Here is a 21,647-nt window from a genome sequence, read left to right as displayed (position 1 = left end):
CAGACACCTAGGTACAGTGGGGGGAAAAAAGTATTTAGTCAGCCATCAATTGTGCAAGTTCTCCCACTTAAAAAGATGAGAGGCCTGTAATTTTCATCATAGGTACACGTCAATTATGACAGACAAAATGAGAAAAATAAATCCAGAAAATCACATTGTTGGATTTTTTTATGAATTTATTTGCAAATTATGGTGGAAAATAAGTATTTGGTCACCTACAAACAAGCAAGATTTCTGGCTCTCACAGACCTGTAACTTCTTTAAGAGGCTCCTCTGTCCTCCACTCGTTACCTGTATTAATGGCACCTGTTTGAACTTGTTATCAGTATAAAAGACACCTGTCTACCTGGTAGGTTCATTGATCATTTGTGTGAGATTGAGAGCATCAAGCTTAAATTGTAGGATGGCTGGGGTGTTAAGCATGTTCCAGTTTAGGTCACCTAGCAGCACGAGCTCTGAAGATAGATGGGGGGCAATCAGTTCACATATGGTGTCCAGGGCACAGCTGGGGGCAGAGGGTGGTCTATAGCAGGCGGCAAACGGTGAGAGACTTGTTTTTAGAGAGATGGATTTTTAAAAGTAGAAGTTCAAATTGTTTGGGTACAGACCTGGATAGTAGGACAGAACTCTGCAGGCTATCTCTGCAGTAGATTGCAACACCGCCCCCTTTGGTCGTTCTATCTTGTCTGAACATTTTGTAGTTAGGGATAAAGATTTCAGAGTTTTTGGTGGCCTTCCTAAGCCAGGATTCAGACATGGCTAGGACATCCGGGTTGGCTGAGTGTGCTAAAGCAGTGAATAAAACAAACTTAGGGAGAAGGCTTCTAATGTTAACATGCATGAAACCAAGGCTATTACGGTTCCAGAAGTCATCAAAAGAGAGCGCCTGGGGAATAGGAGTGGAGCTAGGCACAGCAGGGCCTGGAGTCACCTCTACATCACCAGAGGAACAGAGGAGAAGTAGGATAAGAGTACGGCTAAAAGCTATGAGAATTGGTCGTCTGACGTCCAGAATAGAGAGTAAAAGGAGCAGGTTTCTGGGGGCGATAAAATAGCTTCAAGGTATAATGTACGGACAAAGGTATGGTAGGATGTGAATACAGTGGAGGTAAACCTAGGCATTTAGTGATGATGAGAGAGATATTGTCTCTAGAAACATCATTAAAACCAGAAGATGTCATAGCATGTGTAGGTGGTAGAACTGAAAGATTGGATAAGGTATAATGAGCAGGGCTAGAGGCTCTACAGTGAAATAAGCCAATAAACACTAACCAGAACAGCAATGGATAAGGCATATTGACATTAAGGAGAGGCATGCTTAGCTGAGTGATCATAAGGGTCCCGTGAGATTCAGACAGCTAGCCGGATCATAGGTAGCAAGCTGGCAGAAGATGGAGGTAGGTCTGTTTTTAGCCACCTCATGCGTTTCCATCTGTAGATTAGTGGGGTTCCGTGTGGTAGGGGGGACCAGTCCAATTGGCAAAATAGTTATAGTGGCCCAAGAAAATTGTCCGATAGACCTAATCAGATATCAGCCGATTAAGACAGCTAACGATTAGCAGGCCGCAGATGGGCGTACAGGTTAAGTTGAAGATATAATGGTAGGAGTAGAGACACAAGATGATGAATGTAACTGAAGGAGTGAGTGGGATGGTTGTTCGATTTCTTTTTTTTTATTATCCCCTTTCCTGCATTTGAATATATTATTTTTGTTTTGTTTCAAGACCCCGTACAGTAGGTGGCGGCAATATACCAATCGGTGTAGTCTGCCATAAAATTTTAAATTAGAAAACATCGCAACCGGAAGTTGGAATAGCTCGTTTCCGTTCACAACTGCAACTGTTTGTTGATGGTGGCATAGCTAGCCAGTCTACTGCTATGTAAATATTTTTGATTTAGCTAGCTAAAGCAAACATTTTTTACGAAGAAAATGACTTCTGAAGGGAATCGACACGGGACGAAAAGACCTGGTTCTCCGAATGAAGTAGGTGAACTATAGCTAAATGCATTGAACGGGACAGGCCTTGCAGTTCAGCTAACCTTAGTTAGCTAACTGGCTAGCAAGGCCCGTATCTGGTTTGCTTTAGCAAAGAAGTATGCAGTCAATTTGCATCCTAACTAGCTATGCAGCCTGTAACATAATGCGTCCTAGCTCAACAAAGCCATAGAGTAAAACAGTTAACTACTTAGTTAACGTTGGTCAACAAATCATCTCAAGTGTTATTTTTAGCTAACTTATTCACCTTAAGATGGCCAGTTTGACACATCATGATGAAGCTTGCCAGCAAGATAGTCAGCCAGTCAATGTAATAAACCAACTCAAGGCTGTTACTACTAGGCGTATGACGTGGCCAGTTAGCGTTATATTAAGATGTGACTTTAGCTAATCCAATTGGGAAGTTTGATCTTCGAGCCGAAGGTGCAATAATAGGCCTAGGCTACGTTCTGGTGGGATCCCATTCCTTGTGTACTGTAGGCAATTCTGTGTTGTTGCAGGATGGACCTACTCCATGGGCAGCTGCAGATCTGGGGGACAACGAGAGGAAGCAGAAGTTTTTGAGGTTGATGGGCGCAGGGAAGGTTGGTTTGGTCATATTCTATGTAGACTATTTTTCCCAACCCTCATCAGGGACCACTAGACGTTTCACATATTTATTGTGGCCCTTACTGGAACACCTGATTTCAAATGTGGACTATTATTACTGTAACTCAGTTATTATTTAGTTATTGCAGTTATTAACTGTTAATTCAACTTGACGGTTACCTCTATTCCAGTATTAGATTGAGCCACCATTTTATCGTAGACTACAATTTATAATCCATATAGCATCGTCAAAGGAGGAACAGAACTGTGGTATTACAGAATTATGTCTACTGTATTTGGTCCTGCAGAAAGAACACACTGGACGTCTAGTCATTGGAGATCACAAATCAACATCCCATGTCCGCAGCGGTGAGTAACCCTCTTGAATTATAGAAAAAGGGTTGTCAAGGTACTGCTATCTTGACAACCCTATTCTACACTCCTTTCAAATGCTTTACTCACAGATGTATCTATCTCATCTAATCTAACCTTTTCCCATATCAATACAGTACTATCTGGGACCAGATAGCACTGTATTTGGTATGATTGGTGTTTCACTAGTTTGTCCTCTGCAGGGGCGGAGGACCAGAGGATGAACTCTGAGCTGGAGTTGCAGTACCAGCAGGGGCTGGACGGGAAGCTGTCAGGCAGGAACAGGAGACACGTCGGACTGGGCTTTAGCGAGGTGAGAGATCATGGACGGACAGAAGTTATTATTATTATTATTATAGTAATTTTTTTTCACCTTTTGTTTAACCAGGTAGGCCAGTTGAGAACAAGTTCTCATTTACAACTGCGACCTGGCCAAGATAAAGCAAAGCAGTGAGACACAAACAACAGTTACACATGCAATAAACAAGCGTACAGTCAATAACACAATAGAAAAAAATATCTATATACAGTGTTGGCAAATGGCGTGAGGGACGCAATAAATAGGCCATAGTAGCGAAGTAATTACAATTTAGCAGATTAACACGAGTGATAAATGAGCAGATGATAATGTGCAAGTAGAAATACTGGTGTGCAAAAGAGCAGAAAAGTAAATAAAAACAATATGGGGATGAGGTAGGTAGATTGGGTGGGCTAAGTTGAACATCGATCCTAGCAAAGATGGCTGACAAATTGTTCCATTCTGATGAATAGGGGTTCTATAACATCAGCCAATCTGCTGTTCTATTATCTACGGGGTTGAATGGCTGAAGCAAGTTTGGGTACACTTTCATTCTATTTAGCTGGGTTGTGTTCATTAGGAACCAAACAGGACCTTCCAGGCATTGGAGAGTTTTCTTCTATCTGAATTTGTCTAATAAAAAAGTGTTTATTGTTGCAATGAACACAACCCTGGCCTGTTACATGACGTGATGTAATACTGATTGATTTAATCTTAAGATTCAAGTTACTGATGGTGCTTCTCATTAGACCTTTATGTTTGCATGGCTATGGAGGAATAAATCTGTTATCATGGATTCATGACAGCACAACACATGGAAACGCCACAGTGTCGCTCTTTACTAAGACTGTTTGTGATTGGCTCAAGTCAGAGCCCTAATTTATACAGCCAAAATGTCATGTACGTACCCGCATGTTGCCCCAGTCTCCAGATCTTCACTTTGTGACTCTTCTGTTCGCTCCACAGCCTGACCCAGCCCCACCTCCACCACCCGTAGAGGGCCAAAGCAAGGCAGAGCAACCAGCCAGTCCCAATGCCCCAGACAGCCCCTCAGAACCCCAGGGCTCACCAGACAAGCCCCCCTCACCAAGCCCAGAGGACAGCACGAAAGAGGACAAGAAACACACCTTCAAAATGGCCTTTGTGAAGTCATCCTAAGACTGGGAGAAAAACAGTCACTGTTTTCTAAAGTCAAACCACAGATTTGTACATAAGTTGTTCTTTTGTGTCTCTGCAGTACTCCCAAGCTGATACATGGTAACTTCGTGGTTTCAGATGTCTTTTATGTTTCAATGCTGAGCAGCAAATCAGTAGTGCACTACTGAAGGAGGTAACAATCATTGAGACAGATTTCCCCCGTTGTTTCCTTATAAATCTTTGTTAGGAATTCCTAACTGAAAGAGGGACTGTACCGACGTGTTGTAATGGTTGAGACGAAGCAAAAGCTTTAATTAAATTGTGTTGAATGGGACTATAGGTCTTTAACAGTCCAGTTGAATGTCTCATCATGAGTTATAAAATGTACTTAAACTACAAATTGAATATCAATAAACTGAAGTACCACACAGTAGGGATGAATATTTCCTCTAATCTACCAAGGTGGCCATTTTAAAAATATCACTATACCAGGGTTCTCCCAGCGTTACATTGCCAGCTTGTCTTGGCCACTATGTGAAACTGATATTTAGTAATGATAGAGTAACTTTGATCAGGAATTGCGAAACAGGCCGTTCATAAATTCCGAGCTTTATCATGTTCCTCAATTAGTTCAATGCATTTCAGCAGTAGGATATCTCAACTCCGAGTAGGCTGTAGCATCATACAAACTGCAACGACAGTCAAATGACCAAAGATACTAAGCTTGCTAGAAAACCTCCAACGAATGACAAAATGTCCTTTTTGGCAATATCGAGTTGATGATTAGCCTATACAGATCAGTGCATGAATAACGGAGAGATGAGGATAGTTAAAATTTTAAAATCCATATCTACTCATACAATTTGTTGATCACACATTCTCTACTGAAGCTCTCAGATGGGCAGCAATACGAGACAGCGCAGAGAAACGTTATAGTGGTATTTAGACATGCATAATGTAGAAGAGCTTTTAAAGACAGGACTGTCCAGCCAGCAATCCCAGTTAATTTGGGTTTATTCTGATGATAGACACAAGGAAGCACATTAGATGTGTAGGACAACAGTAGATTTGTGATTCGTCTGTTAGCCCCTGCTAACTGTTATTTCCATGCTAATGCAACCATTACAATTAAATGGGGAGTCAGGATGTTGGGTTTCAGTGGGATTGGGATGATAGGAAAGTAGCCTAGGCTCTATATAAGGCTACTACGTGAGTCAATAGATAAATAACACTTGATTTAGGCTACATTGCATGCTAGATGTTTCTGATCAGTGATAGATGAATAAATGAGCTTCCACATGTCCGGCCAGAGATCAATTAACCAAATATACAGATGGAGATTCAGTGAAAAATCACATCAGTCACAGGCTTTTGTTCAGGAGTAGGACAGACTACTCACGTGTGTGAAGATCAAAATCCACTTATATACATGCTAGACACATTTTCTGATAAGCTAATATATGAGAAAACTAGAATAAAGATGATCAATTTACCTAATAGTTACCAAATATCCAAACTGATCCTGTGAAAACAAAAATCTGACATTGATTGATATATCTAGACGAGTCCCCCATGCATGTCTCAAAGCAGCGCAAAGGCTCTGTCCCAATCAAAAAGGTGCTGAAATGATAATGTAGGTGACCACACAGGACTATTGCTTTAAATTTGTATAACGGTTGCATATGATTTAGGGATATACAGTATAAGCAAGAATTTGATACATGCCTTCAGTTGCATTAGCCTATATTTTCATCATTCAGTTGATCATAACGAAGGTGAGTTTTTCTCTGCGCTTTTTCTAGGCCCAATGGCTATTTCCTGGTCTCCTCACTGTGCTGCCACCCGCTCCCGCCTCGTTCTCAAAACCAATTTAAATCATACTTATTTTTCTAGAAATCTGGCTCTTTTTTTCGGGTTTGGGCTCGTTTAATTTCTGTGATGTCGGAACCAGGCCTGGGCTCGGGCTTCAAGCTTTACGGGCTTGGGTCGGACCGGGATCTCATTTTCAGTTCTGATGAGAACTCAAACTGCATTCGGGTCTGGTATGCAGTCGAGCAGTGTCAGTTATGTGCGTTTTGAATTGATGGCCACTTTGTGTGAAGTAAATATGCTAGGCTAAAAGGATTCCATGCAACAACCTGTATGGATAATGTGCTTTTTGTTGTTGCCAAATCTGCGGCTGCGCATGTTGTGTATTTTGTGGAAATGCATTTGTGAGACAATGTTGTAATTTTCTGTCTTGTCATTACATTTTTGGGGGGGGAAATGTTAAAAAGAGTGATCCCTTTAATTGTCAATCGCGCTATAAAGCCGATCTTCAGCACTATGGCTGGAATTGAGGCCAAAATAAACATGCTCGTGATTGAATCGTCTTGCATTTACTGTTTCAAGGGAATTGATTTATGACACATTGACTGTATAAGAGTGTTCATGATTAAATATTGAGAGAGAACTGGACATGAGGCAACATGTTTTGTTAAAACCTTTATTTCCATAAAACATAATTATGGTTTATTTCCCTTTTAAAATACACATAATACAATACAGTTGATTGGCAAAAGCGTTACATGGCAGTGCTGAGCTACAAAGAGTGCAAGATTGTCTTTCATTAGTCAAAATAAAATAAATATATGATTCATGTCATAATTACGTTTCCATCTCAACCACCTATAAAACATTGCTTGGAACTTATTTATTTAGAAATATAGACCACACTTCAAAAACACAGCTAATGATTCTCTGTTGCAAAAACTAGTAGTGTTAACAATTACACACAACATTAAAGTGCAAAACACAACTCTAATTCAAACTTAACATTAGGTACACGCACAGTTTCAATGCTCTTGTTGAGTTTCAAATAACTCTTTTTGGTTCTTTAAAAGAAAACATTATTATTGCGTTTTAACTCCAATAAAAAGTATTATAAAACATCACTCCGGCATTAATTGCTGAAAATGTTTAGTATTAGATCCTTTGCCCATCAACTATTTTCATCCACGGATGTCCTGTCGGTGCCTTGGCGTCTGTGTCAATGGTCAGTCAGCGCTCAGCTGAGCTTTGGCTAAAAGTGGGGGAAAAACATGCTCATGACATTGAAAATACAGACTGTGATGTCTTCAATCTATAGTTCCACCCTCTTTCCAAAAAGCCTAAGTAAGCAGTGCTTGTTTGTGTGGAAACAATAAGCCACAACCCTTTTACATTCTAATCATGACCCAACAACATCACCTGACCCAACAACATCACCATCACCTGACCCATCACCATCACCTGACCCATCACCATCACCTGACCCATCACCTGACCCATCACCATCACCTGACCCATCACCATCACCTGACCCAACACCTGACCCATCACCATCACCTGACCCATCACCATCACCTGACCCATCACCTGACCCATCACCATCACCTGACCCAACACCATCACCTGACCCATCACCTGACCCATCACCATCACCTGACCCATCACCATCACCTGACCCATCACCTGACCCAACACCATCACCTGACCCATCACCATCACCTGACCCAACACCATCACCCAACACCATCACCATCACCTGACCCAACACCATCACCTGACCCATTACCATCACCTGACCCATTACCATCACCTGACCCATCACCATCACCTGACCCAACATTTGGACACCAAAAGCCACCATGCTTCAGAAAAGAAACCACCAAAGCACTCCAAGTTGTGAGAGCAGAAATGACACCTAAAGACTACAACTATCCCAATGGGCACAGACGTCAGTTCAACGTCTAGTTTTGATTTACATTTGGTTGAGTTGTCGTCTAACGTGAATTCAACAAAACATTGCACCATGTCATTGGATTTAGGTTAAAAGTTGGTAGGGGAAAAAAATGAAATCTTAAGTTGTTTCAATGTCATCACACGTGAAAACAAGGCTGATTCAACCTTGTGCCCCAGTGGGATGCCAACACAAACACATCACAGAGGCACCTTGAGGCCACGACACCCAAGAGAATATGCAGTGTACCTTCACTAGATCTGTTTATCAGAATCTCGCTGTCTGCACAACCTGGGGCAATGAGAGAGGGTCACATTACTGTGTTGTACAGTGAAGATGCCCCTACACGCTGATCTTGGGTCAGTTTTGGGCCATTTTTCTACACTAATGGTTAAGGTTATGATGAGGGAGAGGGAAAACTGATCCTAGATCTGTAGCTTCACCCCAGAGTGTGCTGCATTTGTCTCCCTTTCTCTGTTCTGATTCTCTTCTTCCAGGAGTGTGCACTGGCATACTCCCCATCATAGATTTGATTCAAGCATTGGCTGGAGGAACTTTCCACCATTGATAAATCCATACTTCTCACTTTGGGAGAAGGGTTGAGAATCAGGATACTAAATGGGTTGGCTTCTCTAAAGGGAGCACAGTGAAAGATTCAATGTCCTACTAGATACTCCATCTATAGCTATATTAAAGGAGTGTTTTATGAAGGAATGAATTAATGGTTATAAAGGGATCAAAGATACTGTAGGCAGTTCAGTGGGAAAAGGGTGTGTTTGTGTGTGTACAGCATGCATAGAGTAGCCTGTGTGTATAGACTGTGTGTACACTATGTATTATATACACTCAGTGTATTAGGTACACCAGTCTAGTACTGGGTCGGACAACCCTTTGCCTCCAGAACAGCCTGAATTATTTGGGGTATGTAAACGTTGCTCAATTGGTATCAAGGGACCTAACATGTGCCAGGAAATCATTCCCCACACCATTACACCACTGCCACCAGCCTGTACAGTTGACACCAGGCAGGATGGGGCCATGGACTCATGCTGCTTACGCCAAATCCTGACTCTGCCATCAGCATGATGCAACAGAAACCGGGATTTGTCAGACCGTGCAATGTTTTACCACTCCTCATTTGTCCAGTGTTGGTGATCGCGCGCCCACTAGAGCCGTTTCTTCTTACTTTTAGCTGACAGCAGTGGAACCCGGTATGGTCGCCTGCTGCAATAGCCCATCCGTGACAAGGATCAATGAGTTGTGCGTTCCAAGATGCCATTCTGCACACCACTGTTGTACTGTGACGTTATTTGCCTCAGTCGCTTAGGTCACTCGTTTTGCCCATTCTAACGTTCCATCGAACAGTAACTGAATGCCTTGATGCCTGTCTGCCTGCTTTATATAGGAAGCCACGGCCACATCTGTATGAGCGAACCATTTTCGTGAACGGGGTGGTGTACATATTAAACTGGCCACTGAGTGTATATGTAGTGTGTATGTTTACGCGTGTTTTTACATGTGTCCATGCGTGTGTATGAGCTGACCTGTGAACTGCTTGCTCTTGATGGAGGCTTCAGAGGCCAAGGCGTGAGACACATTCATAATCCTCTTCTGCTGCTGCATGGCTAGGTCCAGATCAGTAAAGTCCAGTGGGACAGCCACACCAGACAACAGATGTGTGTTCTGAACACTGACACACAGGTGGGAAGGGAATACAAACATGAGGAAAGAGAGAGGCCGAAACCCAAAGGAAATACAGCCTGTGTCCCAAATGGAACCTTTTTCCCTGCCAATTCGTCCCTGGTCAAAAGTTATGCACTGCGTAGGGAATAGGCTCTGGTCAAAAGTAGTGCACTATGTAGGGAATAGGCTCTGGTCAAAAGTAGTGCACTATGTAGGGAATAGGCTCTGGTCAAAAGTAGTGCACTGCGTAGGGAATAGGCTCTGGTCAAAAGTAGTGCACTATGTAGGGAATAGGCTCTGGTCAAAAGAAGTGCACTATGTAGGGAATAGGCTCTGGTCAAGAATAGTGCACTATGTAGGGAATAGGCTCTGGTCAAGAATAGTGCACTATGTAGGGAATAGGCTCTGGTCAAAAGAAGTGCACTATGTAGGGAATAGGCTCTGGTCAAGAATAGTGCACTATGTAGGGAATAGGCTCTGGTCAAGAATAGTGCACTATGTAGGGAATAGGCTCTGGTCAAGAATAGTGCACTATGTAGGGAATAGGCTCTGGTCAAGAATAGTGCACTATGTAGGGAATAGGGTGCCATTTGGGACATACACAATGTTTGCGATCACTTTTTTGTGTTATGATGTAACGTTTTTGTAGTTAGCTTAGGTTTTAAGCTAGGACCCAGTTTTAAAATCACAACTGGGATTGAATCAGCCACAACCCAACAGTGGATCCAGAGACCCAAGATTAGGGACATTACGATGCTTGTGATGTTTTCTTCTCCCAATAACAAATACCCAGATTTCTCACAAACAACAACTACTATTTCTTATCAAGAATCTGCCAGATCACTCAAAATTTGCCCTAGTTTTTTTTAAAAACGACTTTGAATTTCTTTTTGTAATAAAAAGTTGTATATAAAATAAATAGATTTTTATGAAACTAAGTCAGGAGTACTTGGATTTGGCCAGGATGTTTATGATGCGTTCTGCTCTGTGTTGACGCTCCTCCATCTGCTCCTGGCTCAGAGGCTCCCCGGGGTCTGACTCCACATAGCGCTCTGAGATAGGCACCTTCTGGGGCTTGGACAGCTACATACACCAATCAAAGTGAAGACATCCAGTCAACCAACAAATCCATATTAAAGTGCAAATCCAACACTTTTCAACCTCATTTTCATAATCTCCAGCACAATACCAGTGTCTACATATGTAAAAACGCCGCATTTCTACGTTTTTAGAAGAAAAACGAGTAAAAGAATTCTACCCGATGACATCATCAAAAGTTTAAACATTTTAAGAAACGTGATTTTCAAAACACAGATTCGTGATGAAGTGGGGAGCAAGACAATACCCTGCCTCTCAATAGAAACCTTCAATCCTACCATGTGATGTCACAAATAAGCATTTTTTTAGGGCTTTTCTTCTTCTCTTATTAACCACAGATCATAGAAACGTACTTCTGTCAGTTAAGTAGACACTGGTTTGGTGCTGTAGATAATGAATATGAGGTTGAAAAGTGGAAGAATTGCAATTTAAGGCTTAGAACAATATTCAGAAATCATCTGTTTACAGAGCCTTCAGAAAGTATTCATACCCCTTGACTTATTCCACATTTTGTTGTTACAGACTGAATTCAAAATGGATTACATACATTTTTTTCCTCACCCATGTACACATAATACCCCATAATGAAAAAGTGAAAACATCTTTTTTTAAATGCTGGCAAATGTATAGAGGAAATCCCTATGTTAGAATCACCTTTGGCTGCGATTACAGCTGTGAGTCTTTCTGGGTAAGTCTCCATGTACCTGTTGGAAAGCAGACTGAACCAGGATTTCCTCTAGGATATTGCCTGTGCTAAGCTCTATTCCATTTATTTTTATCCTAAAAAACTCCTTAGTCCTTGCCGATGACAAGCATACCCATAGTATGATGCAGCCACCATTATGCTTGGAAATATAAAGGTACACAGTGATCTGTTGTGTTGTATTGTATTTGCCTAGGACATAAAGCTAATTTCTTTGCCACATATTTCTTCTTTTTATCCTGTCATTTAGGTTCGTATTGTAAAGTAACTACAATGTTATTGATCCATCCTCAGCTCTCTCCTGTAACAGCCATTAAACTATGTAACTGTTTTAAAGTCACCATTGGCCTCATGGTGAAATCCCTGAGCAGTTTCCTTCCTCTCCAGCAACTGAGTTAGGAAGGATGCCTTTATCTTTGTAGTGACTGGGTGTATTGACACACCATCCAAAGTGTAATTAATAACTTCACCATGCTCAAAGGGATATTCAATGTCAGTTTTTTTCTTCTTCGACCAATAGTTGCCTTTCTTTGTGAGGTATTGGAAAACCTCCCTTGTCTTTGTGGTTGAATTTGTGTTCGAAAATCATTGCTCGACTGAGGGACCATACAGATAATAGCATGTGTGAGGTACAGTGATGAGGTAATCATTCAACAATCATGTTAAAGACTATTATTGCACACAGAGTGAGTCCATGCAACTCATTTCAGCTTTTCATTTTTAATACATTTGTAAAGATTAATAAAAACATAATTCCACTTTGACATTATGGGGTATTGAATGTAGGCCAGTGACACAACATCTACATTTGATACAATTTTTATTCAGGCTGTAACACAACAAAATGTGGAAAAAGTCAAGGGGTGTGAAAACTTTCAGAAGGCACTGTAAATGGTCATACTGTTGGGGTCAGATAAATTCATACTTTGCGGTTCAGCATAGTTATAAGGTTCTACAAAAACAAGGTTATGTGATTGTAGTTGAAAGCATCAGTTCACTTTGCATTTTGTATGCTAATTTTGTATGTTAATTGTGTATGTGGTGAATGGTAAGTAGTATGAGCTACAGGCTAGCCTCTAATTCAAAACCATCCACAACTGCATAGTAGTAAAGGGGATGTTCGGTATTATACAGTTTGTAGTGGCTGTTTAAAGAAGGATGGATTACAGTTTCTCCAGGCCCATAGACTACTTTCAAGGTGAGGTAAAATACTGAACTTCCTCTTTTTAACCACTTATGTGTACAGGCATAATATTCATCAATAGGAGTGTTGATAGGATAACATTGATTGGCCATTCATGAACGTACCTCACGACTGAGGTCCAGGTCGTAGTCGAGGGGCTCCATGTCAGTCCCCCTCATGGGCGTGGCCATCACCGTGAGCCACTCATCTGATTGGATCCTCTCCCTTTCCTTCAGCTCTCTACGCCCCTCGTCGCTCTGGCCCTCGGCACCCTGTCGCTCCACCACCTGAGCTTTCTGCTCCTGCTGCAAATCAAAGTCCTGCTGCTCTCGCCTCCACTAGGGGGGGGGGGACAAACAACAGTTACTTTATCTGACCACTAGAGAAGGGGTTCTGAAACGGTTTGGGGCCAGGGACCCCTTTTGTGATAGCAAATTCATCAGGGACCCCCCTTCATAACACACAACTCAAGTGAGATAAAAAAAAAAAACATTAGCATACAAGGAGTTTTACTATGACTTCCGCAGTGCATGGCCAGAAAAATCAAGTTTCGGGGCCCTAGAAAGGAACATTTTAAAGGCCCATTGTATCTGACCACAAAACCAGGGCAAAAAAATTCCATGAATACCATTATTTTAGGGATTTTCACAAACTTTAATCCTTAGAATGGTCGTTTGGAGGAAGGACTGTTGACATATACACTACTGTTCAAAAGTTTGGGGTCACTTAGAAATGTCCTTGTTTTGAAAGAAAACCACTTTTTTTGTCCATTTAAAATGACATCAAATTGATCAGAAATACAGTGTAGACATTGTTAATGTTGTAAATGACTATTGTAGCTGAAAAAAGCTGATCTTTAATGGAATATCTACATAGGTGTACAGAGGCCCATTATCAGCAACCATCACTCCTGTGTTCCAAAGACACGTTGTGTTAGCTAATCCAAGTTTATCATTTTAAAAGGCTAATTGATCATTAGAAAACCCTTTTGCAATTATGTTAGCACAGCTGAAAACTGTTGTCCTGATTAAAGAAGCAATAAAACTGGCCTTATTTGGACTTGTTGAGTATCTGGAGAATCAGCAATTGTGGGTTTGATTACAGGCTCAAAATGGCCAGAAACAAAGACCTTCTTTTGAACAGTAGTGTATATCTAAAAGAAAAAATGTCTTTCCTGAAAATAAAAACTATCATTGTATTTTTTTTGTCCTGGTTTCATGAGGAAATTAGATGAATTATAGCATCATCAGAACCAACCACCAAACGATACTGATTAACCTGTGATCACAAACCCACACACTCTCCTTTGCTTTTCCAAAACCATAAACACGTGTTTCGAGTAAATATCTGTTTGTAAGACAGTGTGTGTACTGTATGAGTGTATTTGTTTGTGTGTCCAAGCTCTTAAACCCACACGTGCATAATTCCCACTGCAGTGTGTGTAGGCCTCATCAGCATGTATTCCCATGCTGTGAGGAGAAAGTGCATCACGTGCGTTATTGTGCTCGGTGGACGGAGGAAAATCACATCACAGGGAAAATGCATGCATACATATTCATCAAACCCCCGCCAAATGGAAAAACACAGCCAGAAGAGATTTTTTAGAAGCAACGTTACTTTATTCTCGAGTGCAGATCTCTACATTAGAAAATAACAGGCGTGAAAGAGTTGTGATTCTTCGTTTTACAGATTCATTTAACATTAGCTGTCCATTATTTCCCTTCCTTTGTGCTATTTTCTCATCCTTGCTGATTTAAAACAAATTGGGATGGGTGAAAGAAATATGGTGGAATTTACACCTGCCTTGATGGTAGGCTTTCGGCAACCATTTTGCTTATCCCTTTCCTGTCCTTTCATCTGCAGTGAATAAGATAAAATAGGCCAATTAAAAGGTACTCAGACTGGAGTACTCTCACTATGACCTTGACCGTGGAAGTGGACCGTTGTAGCGGTCAACCACGGCCAAGTAGAAACGTCTTTGTTGTGGTCTTAAAAAGGCTGTGCTAATGTTGATGTAGCACCAACTAAATGGTGTGAATAAGCGACTGTTTAGTGTGGCATGGTGTGGTATAAGGTGAGCAGATTCAAATGACCTAAAAGAGAGTCTAAAATGAGAAGTAGTGTAAGCTCTGGCTATTATGGTGAAGAACTACAAAATGAAACTCTAACCAGCAGAAGCTGATGAAGTAAGTATTGCCAACTGTAAGTAGGAGCTGGGAACACAAAGGCTGATCAGTAATGCAGTTAGGAGTTTGAAGCTATTATTGATGAGCTCACAGCAATCTGGTTAAGATTATGTGTTAGATAATATATTAGACTTTGTAATGTGATGTCCCTCGTCTTTGACAATCATAGGCTCAATTAATCTGATTCTGTGGTAGCCATAGCATGCCATAAGACAACCAGGGTGGGAAAAGTGAGGTTGATGGGCAATTTTGTGAGAAGAAAATGATGATTCATCAGCAAAAAAAGGCACTTTCATTAGATTCATTCGGGTAATGCTAAAGATTGAGGGAGCAGGGATGTTTGGTAATGATTGAGGAAGCAGAGATGTTTGGTAATGATTTGTACCACTTCCTCATTGATTTGTTCAAACATGGTACACATTTCCCCATCCCCATTTCATCAAATCTCTATAAAATATAATTTTACAAATGTATAGGCTACTGAAAATATCCTTCAGTAAATTAATAAAAATGTATATGTACAGAAATGTAAATGTACATAGAATGGGCTTTTCTTCTCTTGTGATAGTGAGGGAGGGAAGGCAGAGATGCCCACCTCTTCTCCTTGATATACATTCAGTGTGTCAGTGAGGTACCACACGGGGGCACTAGTGATTGGGTAAACTCAACCCCTACACCTTAATATGGGGAACAGCTCTGTCTTACAGTCCATCTCTGACAGCTATCCCCTCCCCTACTCCCCAAAGCAGCCTCCACCACACACAGTCTGACTGCTCTGCAGCCCAGCCCAGCCCAGCCTAGCTGGCCCCGGCTTAGCACCAGCCCTTAGCGTGATGCTAACTTTACTAATGTTACTGCCATTGGTTACACATGGGGGAGAGCGTGGGAGAATGGTGTTAGCGTAAGCCGTTTAGCATGTTAGTGCTTGTGGCGGTGGCTCCTATGTGAGGGGTTCGGCAGGGGCGTGACAGTGGCAGTGGTCCCTGCTTCTGCTGCGGGGTTGGGGAGGGGGGGAACGTACTGAGCACAGGTCAGTGGAGGAGAGAGGCCTGGTGGAGGAGGAGGAACGATGGGTGGTGGAGTGACGTTCTCCCTGGCTGAGGTTCCTCTTGCGCTCGCGGACCAGGGCCCTCTGGTGTCTCTTCATACGCTCCAGCTGCTCCTCAGCACTCATGCGGCCCCGGGGGGCCTGGGCCAGAGACTGGGGCTGCTGGTCGGAAGAGTACAGCTGCTCCAAGGCACTCTTAGGTCTCTCCTGGGACAGATCGTGAGAGAGAGAGAGAAGGATGGGAGGAGACATATGAGACGGGTAGTGCCATAGAAATGTGATATGAAGAGGGGGAAAGGAAAGGAGAGGAGGAAGACAGGTAAGGAGAGGAGGAAGACAGGAAAAACAAAGGAAAAAACAGACACATCTTCAACACTAATTCAGTATTTAGCTTTAGGACAAGATAGCTGAGTTTCTCAACTCCACAATGTACAAGTACAATGAAGTTGACTGGCGACTAGTGTGGGCGGACTGCACCTTTAACTATATTGAGTCACTGTCAATCGATACTTGTAAAAATGTCCTTGTACTTACACTAAATATAGAAAAGTATGTAGACACCACGTCAAATGAGTGGATTCTGCAATTCTTGCCACACCCGTTGCTGACAGATTTATAAAATCGAGCACACAGCCATGCAATCTCCATAGACAAACATTGGCAGAAGAATGGCCTTACAGAAGAGCTCAGTGACTTTCAACGTGGCACCGTCACAGGATGGCACCTTTTCAACAAGTCAGTTCGTCAGATTTCTGCCCTGCTAGAGCTGCCCCAGTCAACAGTAAGTGCTGTTATTGTGAAGTGGAAACATCTAGGAGCAACAGCGACTCAGCCGCAAAGTGGTAGGCCACACAAGCTTACAGAATGGGACCGCCGAGTCCTGAAGCACGTAGAAATTGTCTGTCCTCGGTTGCAACACTCACTACCGAGTTCCAATTATTTTAATGATTACTTCATTGGCAAAGTAGACAAACTTAAGCAGGAAATGCCAACAACAAACAGTGAGCCATCGTATTCATGCATAAAAAAACTAATAATGAAAGAAAAGCATTGCAAGTTAGAATTTTGTAAAGTTAGTGTGGGAGAGGTGGAAAAATGATTATCAATCAATAATGACAAACCTCCTGGCATTGACAACTTAGATGGAAAGCTACTGAGGATGGTATCTGACTCTATAGCCACTCCTATCTGTCATATCTTTAATCTGAGCCTAGAGGAAAGTTTGCAACAGCTAATGGAGATCCTAATAAAATACCAAACTGCCTCTGGAAGCAACGTCAGCATAAGAACGGTTTGTTGGGAGCTTCATCAAATGGGTTTCCATGGCCGAGTAGTCCACGTGCACAAAGCGAGGTCCATACATAAATTGTTTCTCGAGATCGGTGTAGAAGAACTTGACTGGCCTGCACAGAGCCCTGACCTCAACCCCATCGGACACCTTCTACATCTGCATTGCTTTCTGTTTGGGGATTTAGGCTGGGTTTCTGGGTTTTATAAATACATTTGATTGATTGGAACACAGAGCGAGCCAGGCCTAGTTGCCCAACATTAGTGCCCGACCTCACTAATGCTCTTGTGGCTGAATGGAAGCAACTGCCAGCAGCAATGTTCCAACATCTAGTGGAAAGCCTCCCTGAAGAGTGGAGGCTGTTATAGCAGCAAAGGGGGGACTAACTAGATATTAATGCCCATGATTTTTGAATGAGATGTTCGACGAACAGGTGTCCACATACTTTTGGTCATGTAGTATATATTTGTCCTGTGTAAATGTGAGCTTTTTTTTGGTGCTGAAATCTGTAGTTTTTGATAAAAGAAGCATTTTATGTGACGTCTGTCTAACTGTGCCCTGTAATCCACTGTTTTCCAATGGAGTAGGAAGTTAGGACTTCAAGCGTGCAATACCACTCACTACTTTTATAAATATCTATTCTTAAATGCTTACTGTGTACTTGTGCTTGTCCTGATTGTTAGAGATATCAGTTGGATGTGGAATCCATAGCCGTGTAATAACTGGCTGCTCCTTCCCCATTAATAAACAACGGCTCCCTTGGCAGAGGTCACGTAAAATGCTACATTTATCAAGAACTACAGATTTCAGCACCAAAAGCTTGCATTTACACAGGATAAATATGGTTACAAGGAAACATTAAAGCAGGGGTGTCAAACTCATTCCATTTTTTCCTTTCAATTTAGACCTACAGAACCAGGTGAGGGGAGTTCCTTACTAATTAGCGACCTTAATTCATCAATCAAGTACAAGAGTGGAGTGAAAACCTGCAGACACTCGGCCCTCCGTGGAATGATTTTGACACGTGCATTAAAGAATGGACATTTGGACCACAGAAAGTTGTGCACTATATAGAGAATATGTTGCCATTTGGGATGTAACTCATATCTCGTTCCATCCCCTGTGTGGTGACTGGTAATTCACCCTCCCTATTCCCTACATAGTGCACTACTTTTGACCAGAGCCTATTCCCTACTTTTGGCCAGAGCCCTATTCCCTACACAGTGCACTACTTTTGACCAGAGCCTATTCCCTAAATAGTGCACTACTTTTGGAACGCAGCCTATGTGTGGTGACTCACCCTCCCTGCTGAGCCGGCCACTCCTCTCCTTAGGGTCACGTAGGAGGAGATATTACTGGACTGGTTCAGCCGCGACGATGAGCCTGACAGACCTGGGACGGACAGGAAACAGGAAGCACTGTCACAGTATGCTTGAGAGGAAACCCATTCTGACACAGCACCACTGCCCTGAAAAGACACAAAGTGCCAAGGAGTGGAATGTAAGCCTTAACCAGGTCTGGATTCCAGGCTAGCTGATGATACCTTTGTTTGGGAGGGTCTGGTAGCCCCCCTCAGACCCTGTGCTGCTCCGGCCCATCCCTGGCAGCTCTGGTTCACTGAGGTACGATCGCAGCTCCACCTGAAACGACCGCAACAGAGGTTAAAGCAACAATCACACTGCAGACATCACACTAGATCAGTGAGGTTTGAGTCAACTTAATACTCAAAACAATACATATTGCTCTTAATTAGGGCTGTGGTGGTCAAGACATTTTGTCAGCTGGTAACTGTCATTCAAATAACTGCTGGTCTCACTGTAATTTACCGTTAATGAACATAAACACATTTAGCATCTCTGGGCTTCCACACATAACCTAAAAGCCTGACCTTTGGAACATCTACATTTTAATAAGTCTAATAAATCCATTTAATATAGCCTACACCAGGGGTTCCCAAACCTCTTCCCTCTGGGCCCCGTTACCAGCATTGGGGAACATCCCGCGGAACATCGCGTGGCACACACCCCACATCTATTTCTATGGGCACAAGCAGTGTTCGTGACACAAACTGTTCACGCCCCTCTTGTTGGTGGAGAGAATATGTTGCAGGTTTAAAGTTTACTCCCCGCAAATCTACACATTTTGCCATGTCTAATGTGTATTCATGTGAAATTTGCGTTACAAAATTTTCAACAATATCTATGGGCTAATAAACTAAAAAAAACGTTAGCTGACATGTGCAAGTTGATGTGGACATTTCTGACCAGTTATAAATATCTCTCTAAAGTATGTAATGACTGACATGACATGAGGATCTGATGATGCACTACCCACCTGGTGTATTCTACTATTACAACTCTCAAGAGTAAGTTTAAAGCCTTAAATAACAAAAAAACTTGCGCCCCCACAGTTTGGAAATGGAAACCCCTGGCCTACGATTCTTTTTTTAAGCAGGTCAAAAGAAACATTGTGATATGAAGGAAATGTCGTCAATTTCAGAAGAACATAATATCATATTCTGAGTCGTCCTTATGTTAGGCCCTGATGTGGCTATGCCAAATGGCTGTGGGCTACACTAGTTCATTTAGCAGACAAGATTTGCTTATAATTCCTGTGGCATTATTTTATATTAATTTATAGTAAGAAGAATCCAATGAACATAGCTGAATGTAGAAAGGATATTTTTTTGTGACACAAACCTTAGGCTATATGTTGTGATTTCTAATACATTGTAAGGCTGCATGATGCAACTAACAATGTCCCATGAAAGGCATGCGTTCGGCTCTGTCTCTCGTTCACACGTCATCCGTCTCTCATTCCCACGTCATCCGTCTCTCATTCCCACGTCATCCGTCTCTCATTCCCACGTCATCCGTCTCTCATTCACACGTCATCCGTCTCTCATTCACAGTTTGACAAGCACTTGATAATATTCTCACCCATCAGACTATTCTCAATTGTATCTGGTCTTTTGATTTCTAATGGCCCACCCCACAAAAAAAAAAAACAGGTTTTTAATATGCCAGGTAGGCTACACCGGTTGTAAAGCGGATTAATGTGCTTACTGTTAAGAATAAATATAGCAGCATGAGAAAGCTGGGATCCTCTTTTAAATAGTGGCCAGTCAAAACTCTGTTTTCACAGGCGATTGAGCAATGACTGGGTTTATAAGAACATATGTTTCACTAGGCTCTGTAGGCTATGGGCTCTACAACCCTGTTCCAGGAGTCTTGTTACATTAGGCTCTAAGCTATGGGCTCTCCAACCCTGTTCCAGGAGACTTGTTACACTAGGCTCTGTAGGCTATGGGCTCTCCAACCCTGTTCCAGGAGTCTTGTTACACTAGGCTCTGTAGGCTATGGGCTCTCCAACCCTGTTCCAGGGGTCTTGTTACACTAGACTCTGTAGGCTATGGGCTCTCCAACCCTGTTCCAGGAGACTTGTTACACTAGACTCTGTAGGCTATGGGCTCTCCAACCCTGTTCCAGGAGACTTGTTACACTAGGCTCTGTAGGCTATGGGCTCTCCAACCCTGTTCCAGGAGTCTTGGGCCTATAGGCTAGGCTTAGAGTTATTTGGCCACTTTAGTTGTGATACAAACCTTATCAAAACATATAGGCCCATGGGCTAGGCTACTTGATGCTGGCGACTATGATATAAAAAAGTCAAAAATGCATGCTCTCTATCTTGCCTTACGCCTCGATCACACAGATAGTGTGTTGTGCAAAAGTAGTACGCAGTATCATTTGGATATGTGTGCAACAAAAGTTCAACATTCACCTTCTGCTACCATTTCTGTCAAGCCGTCTACACATACAGTTTTATACATACGTTCGATAAATCCAACGTACGCACCACACAGAACGCACTGCAACTGCTTCTGCAACGCAATGCTGCAAGGAAAACGCAGCGTTCCATTGGAAACGAATATACTTCTGGTGTACCACAATGCAATGACACCATCTGTGTGATCGAGACATTAGACTGCACACGCTGGGCATCCTTCACAAGTCATAATATTCTCACCCATCAGACTATTATCAATTTAATGTTGTCTTTACATATACAAAATAATATATGTGTGACATTAGTTTGGACTTAGAATAGGACATTATCATGCAGCTGTTGGAACAGGGGCAGGGGGAAAAATACGGCATCCATATGCACTTGCATAGCGACTGGAGGACGTTTTTCCCGCGGTTCATTTTAATGCCAGCCAGGTAGGCTTCCCCGGTTGCGAAGCAATGTGCTTAATATTAGGAAAGTTGAGAAATAAATATAGTAGGCCCAGCCTATAGAAAGCTAAT

At 42.2% G+C, this 21,647-nt stretch overlaps 2 protein-coding genes across 10 annotated transcripts in view; one reads left to right on the top strand and one right to left on the bottom strand.

Annotated features, from left to right (window-relative positions):
* Positions 1-1,792: 1,792 nt before the first annotated feature.
* LOC115192796 (small acidic protein) lies at positions 1,793-6,758 on the top strand. The gene is made up of 5 exons (XM_029751661.1): positions 1,793-1,984; positions 2,497-2,580; positions 2,893-2,953; positions 3,160-3,269; positions 4,221-6,758. Exons 1-5 carry the CDS (start codon positions 1,931-1,933, stop codon positions 4,410-4,412), a joined length of 501 nt encoding a protein of 166 aa, XP_029607521.1. The 5' UTR covers positions 1,793-1,930; the 3' UTR covers positions 4,413-6,758.
* Positions 6,759-6,860: 102 nt separating this feature from the next.
* Positions 6,861-21,647, bottom strand: part of LOC115192794 (pleckstrin homology domain-containing family A member 7) — a 173,833-nt gene continuing 159,046 nt past the window's right edge. For 8 of the 9 annotated variants that reach the window (XM_029751651.1, XM_029751653.1, XM_029751654.1 and 5 more), the window contains 8 exons: positions 18,884-18,980; positions 18,641-18,732; positions 16,026-16,259; positions 12,944-13,156; positions 10,784-10,917; positions 9,696-9,841; positions 8,401-8,442; positions 6,861-7,452 (listed from right to left, as the gene is read on the bottom strand). In XM_029751651.1, the coding sequence (XP_029607511.1) occupies positions 7,427-7,452; positions 8,401-8,442; positions 9,696-9,841; positions 10,784-10,917; positions 12,944-13,156; positions 16,026-16,259; positions 18,641-18,732; positions 18,884-18,980 (984 nt within the window). In that variant the 3' untranslated portion in view covers positions 6,861-7,426. The remainder of the gene's footprint in view (positions 7,453-8,400; positions 8,443-9,695; positions 9,842-10,783; positions 10,918-12,943; positions 13,157-16,025; positions 16,260-18,640; positions 18,733-18,883; positions 18,981-21,647) is intronic. The other variant, XM_029751652.1, reaches the window with a different exon arrangement.

This window comes from Salmo trutta, chromosome 4 (assembly GCF_901001165.1).
Source record: "Salmo trutta chromosome 4, fSalTru1.1, whole genome shotgun sequence".
NCBI lineage: Eukaryota > Metazoa > Chordata > Actinopteri > Salmoniformes > Salmonidae > Salmo > Salmo trutta.
The sequence above is the reverse complement of the archived record's forward strand: the minus strand, read 5'-3'. Positions and strand labels throughout refer to the sequence as shown.

Excerpts from the sequence above, each read along its gene's own strand:
- LOC115192796 (XM_029751661.1), top strand. The coding sequence starts at position 1,931 with ATGACTTCTGAAGGGAATCGACACGGGACGAAAAGACCTGGTTCTCCG. Across the intron at positions 1,985-2,496 it reads GACCTGGTTCTCCGAATGAA|GATGGACCTACTCCATGGGC; the intron begins GTAGGTGAACTA and ends GTGTTGTTGCAG. Across the intron at positions 3,270-4,220 it reads TCGGACTGGGCTTTAGCGAG|CCTGACCCAGCCCCACCTCC; the intron begins GTGAGAGATCAT and ends TTCGCTCCACAG.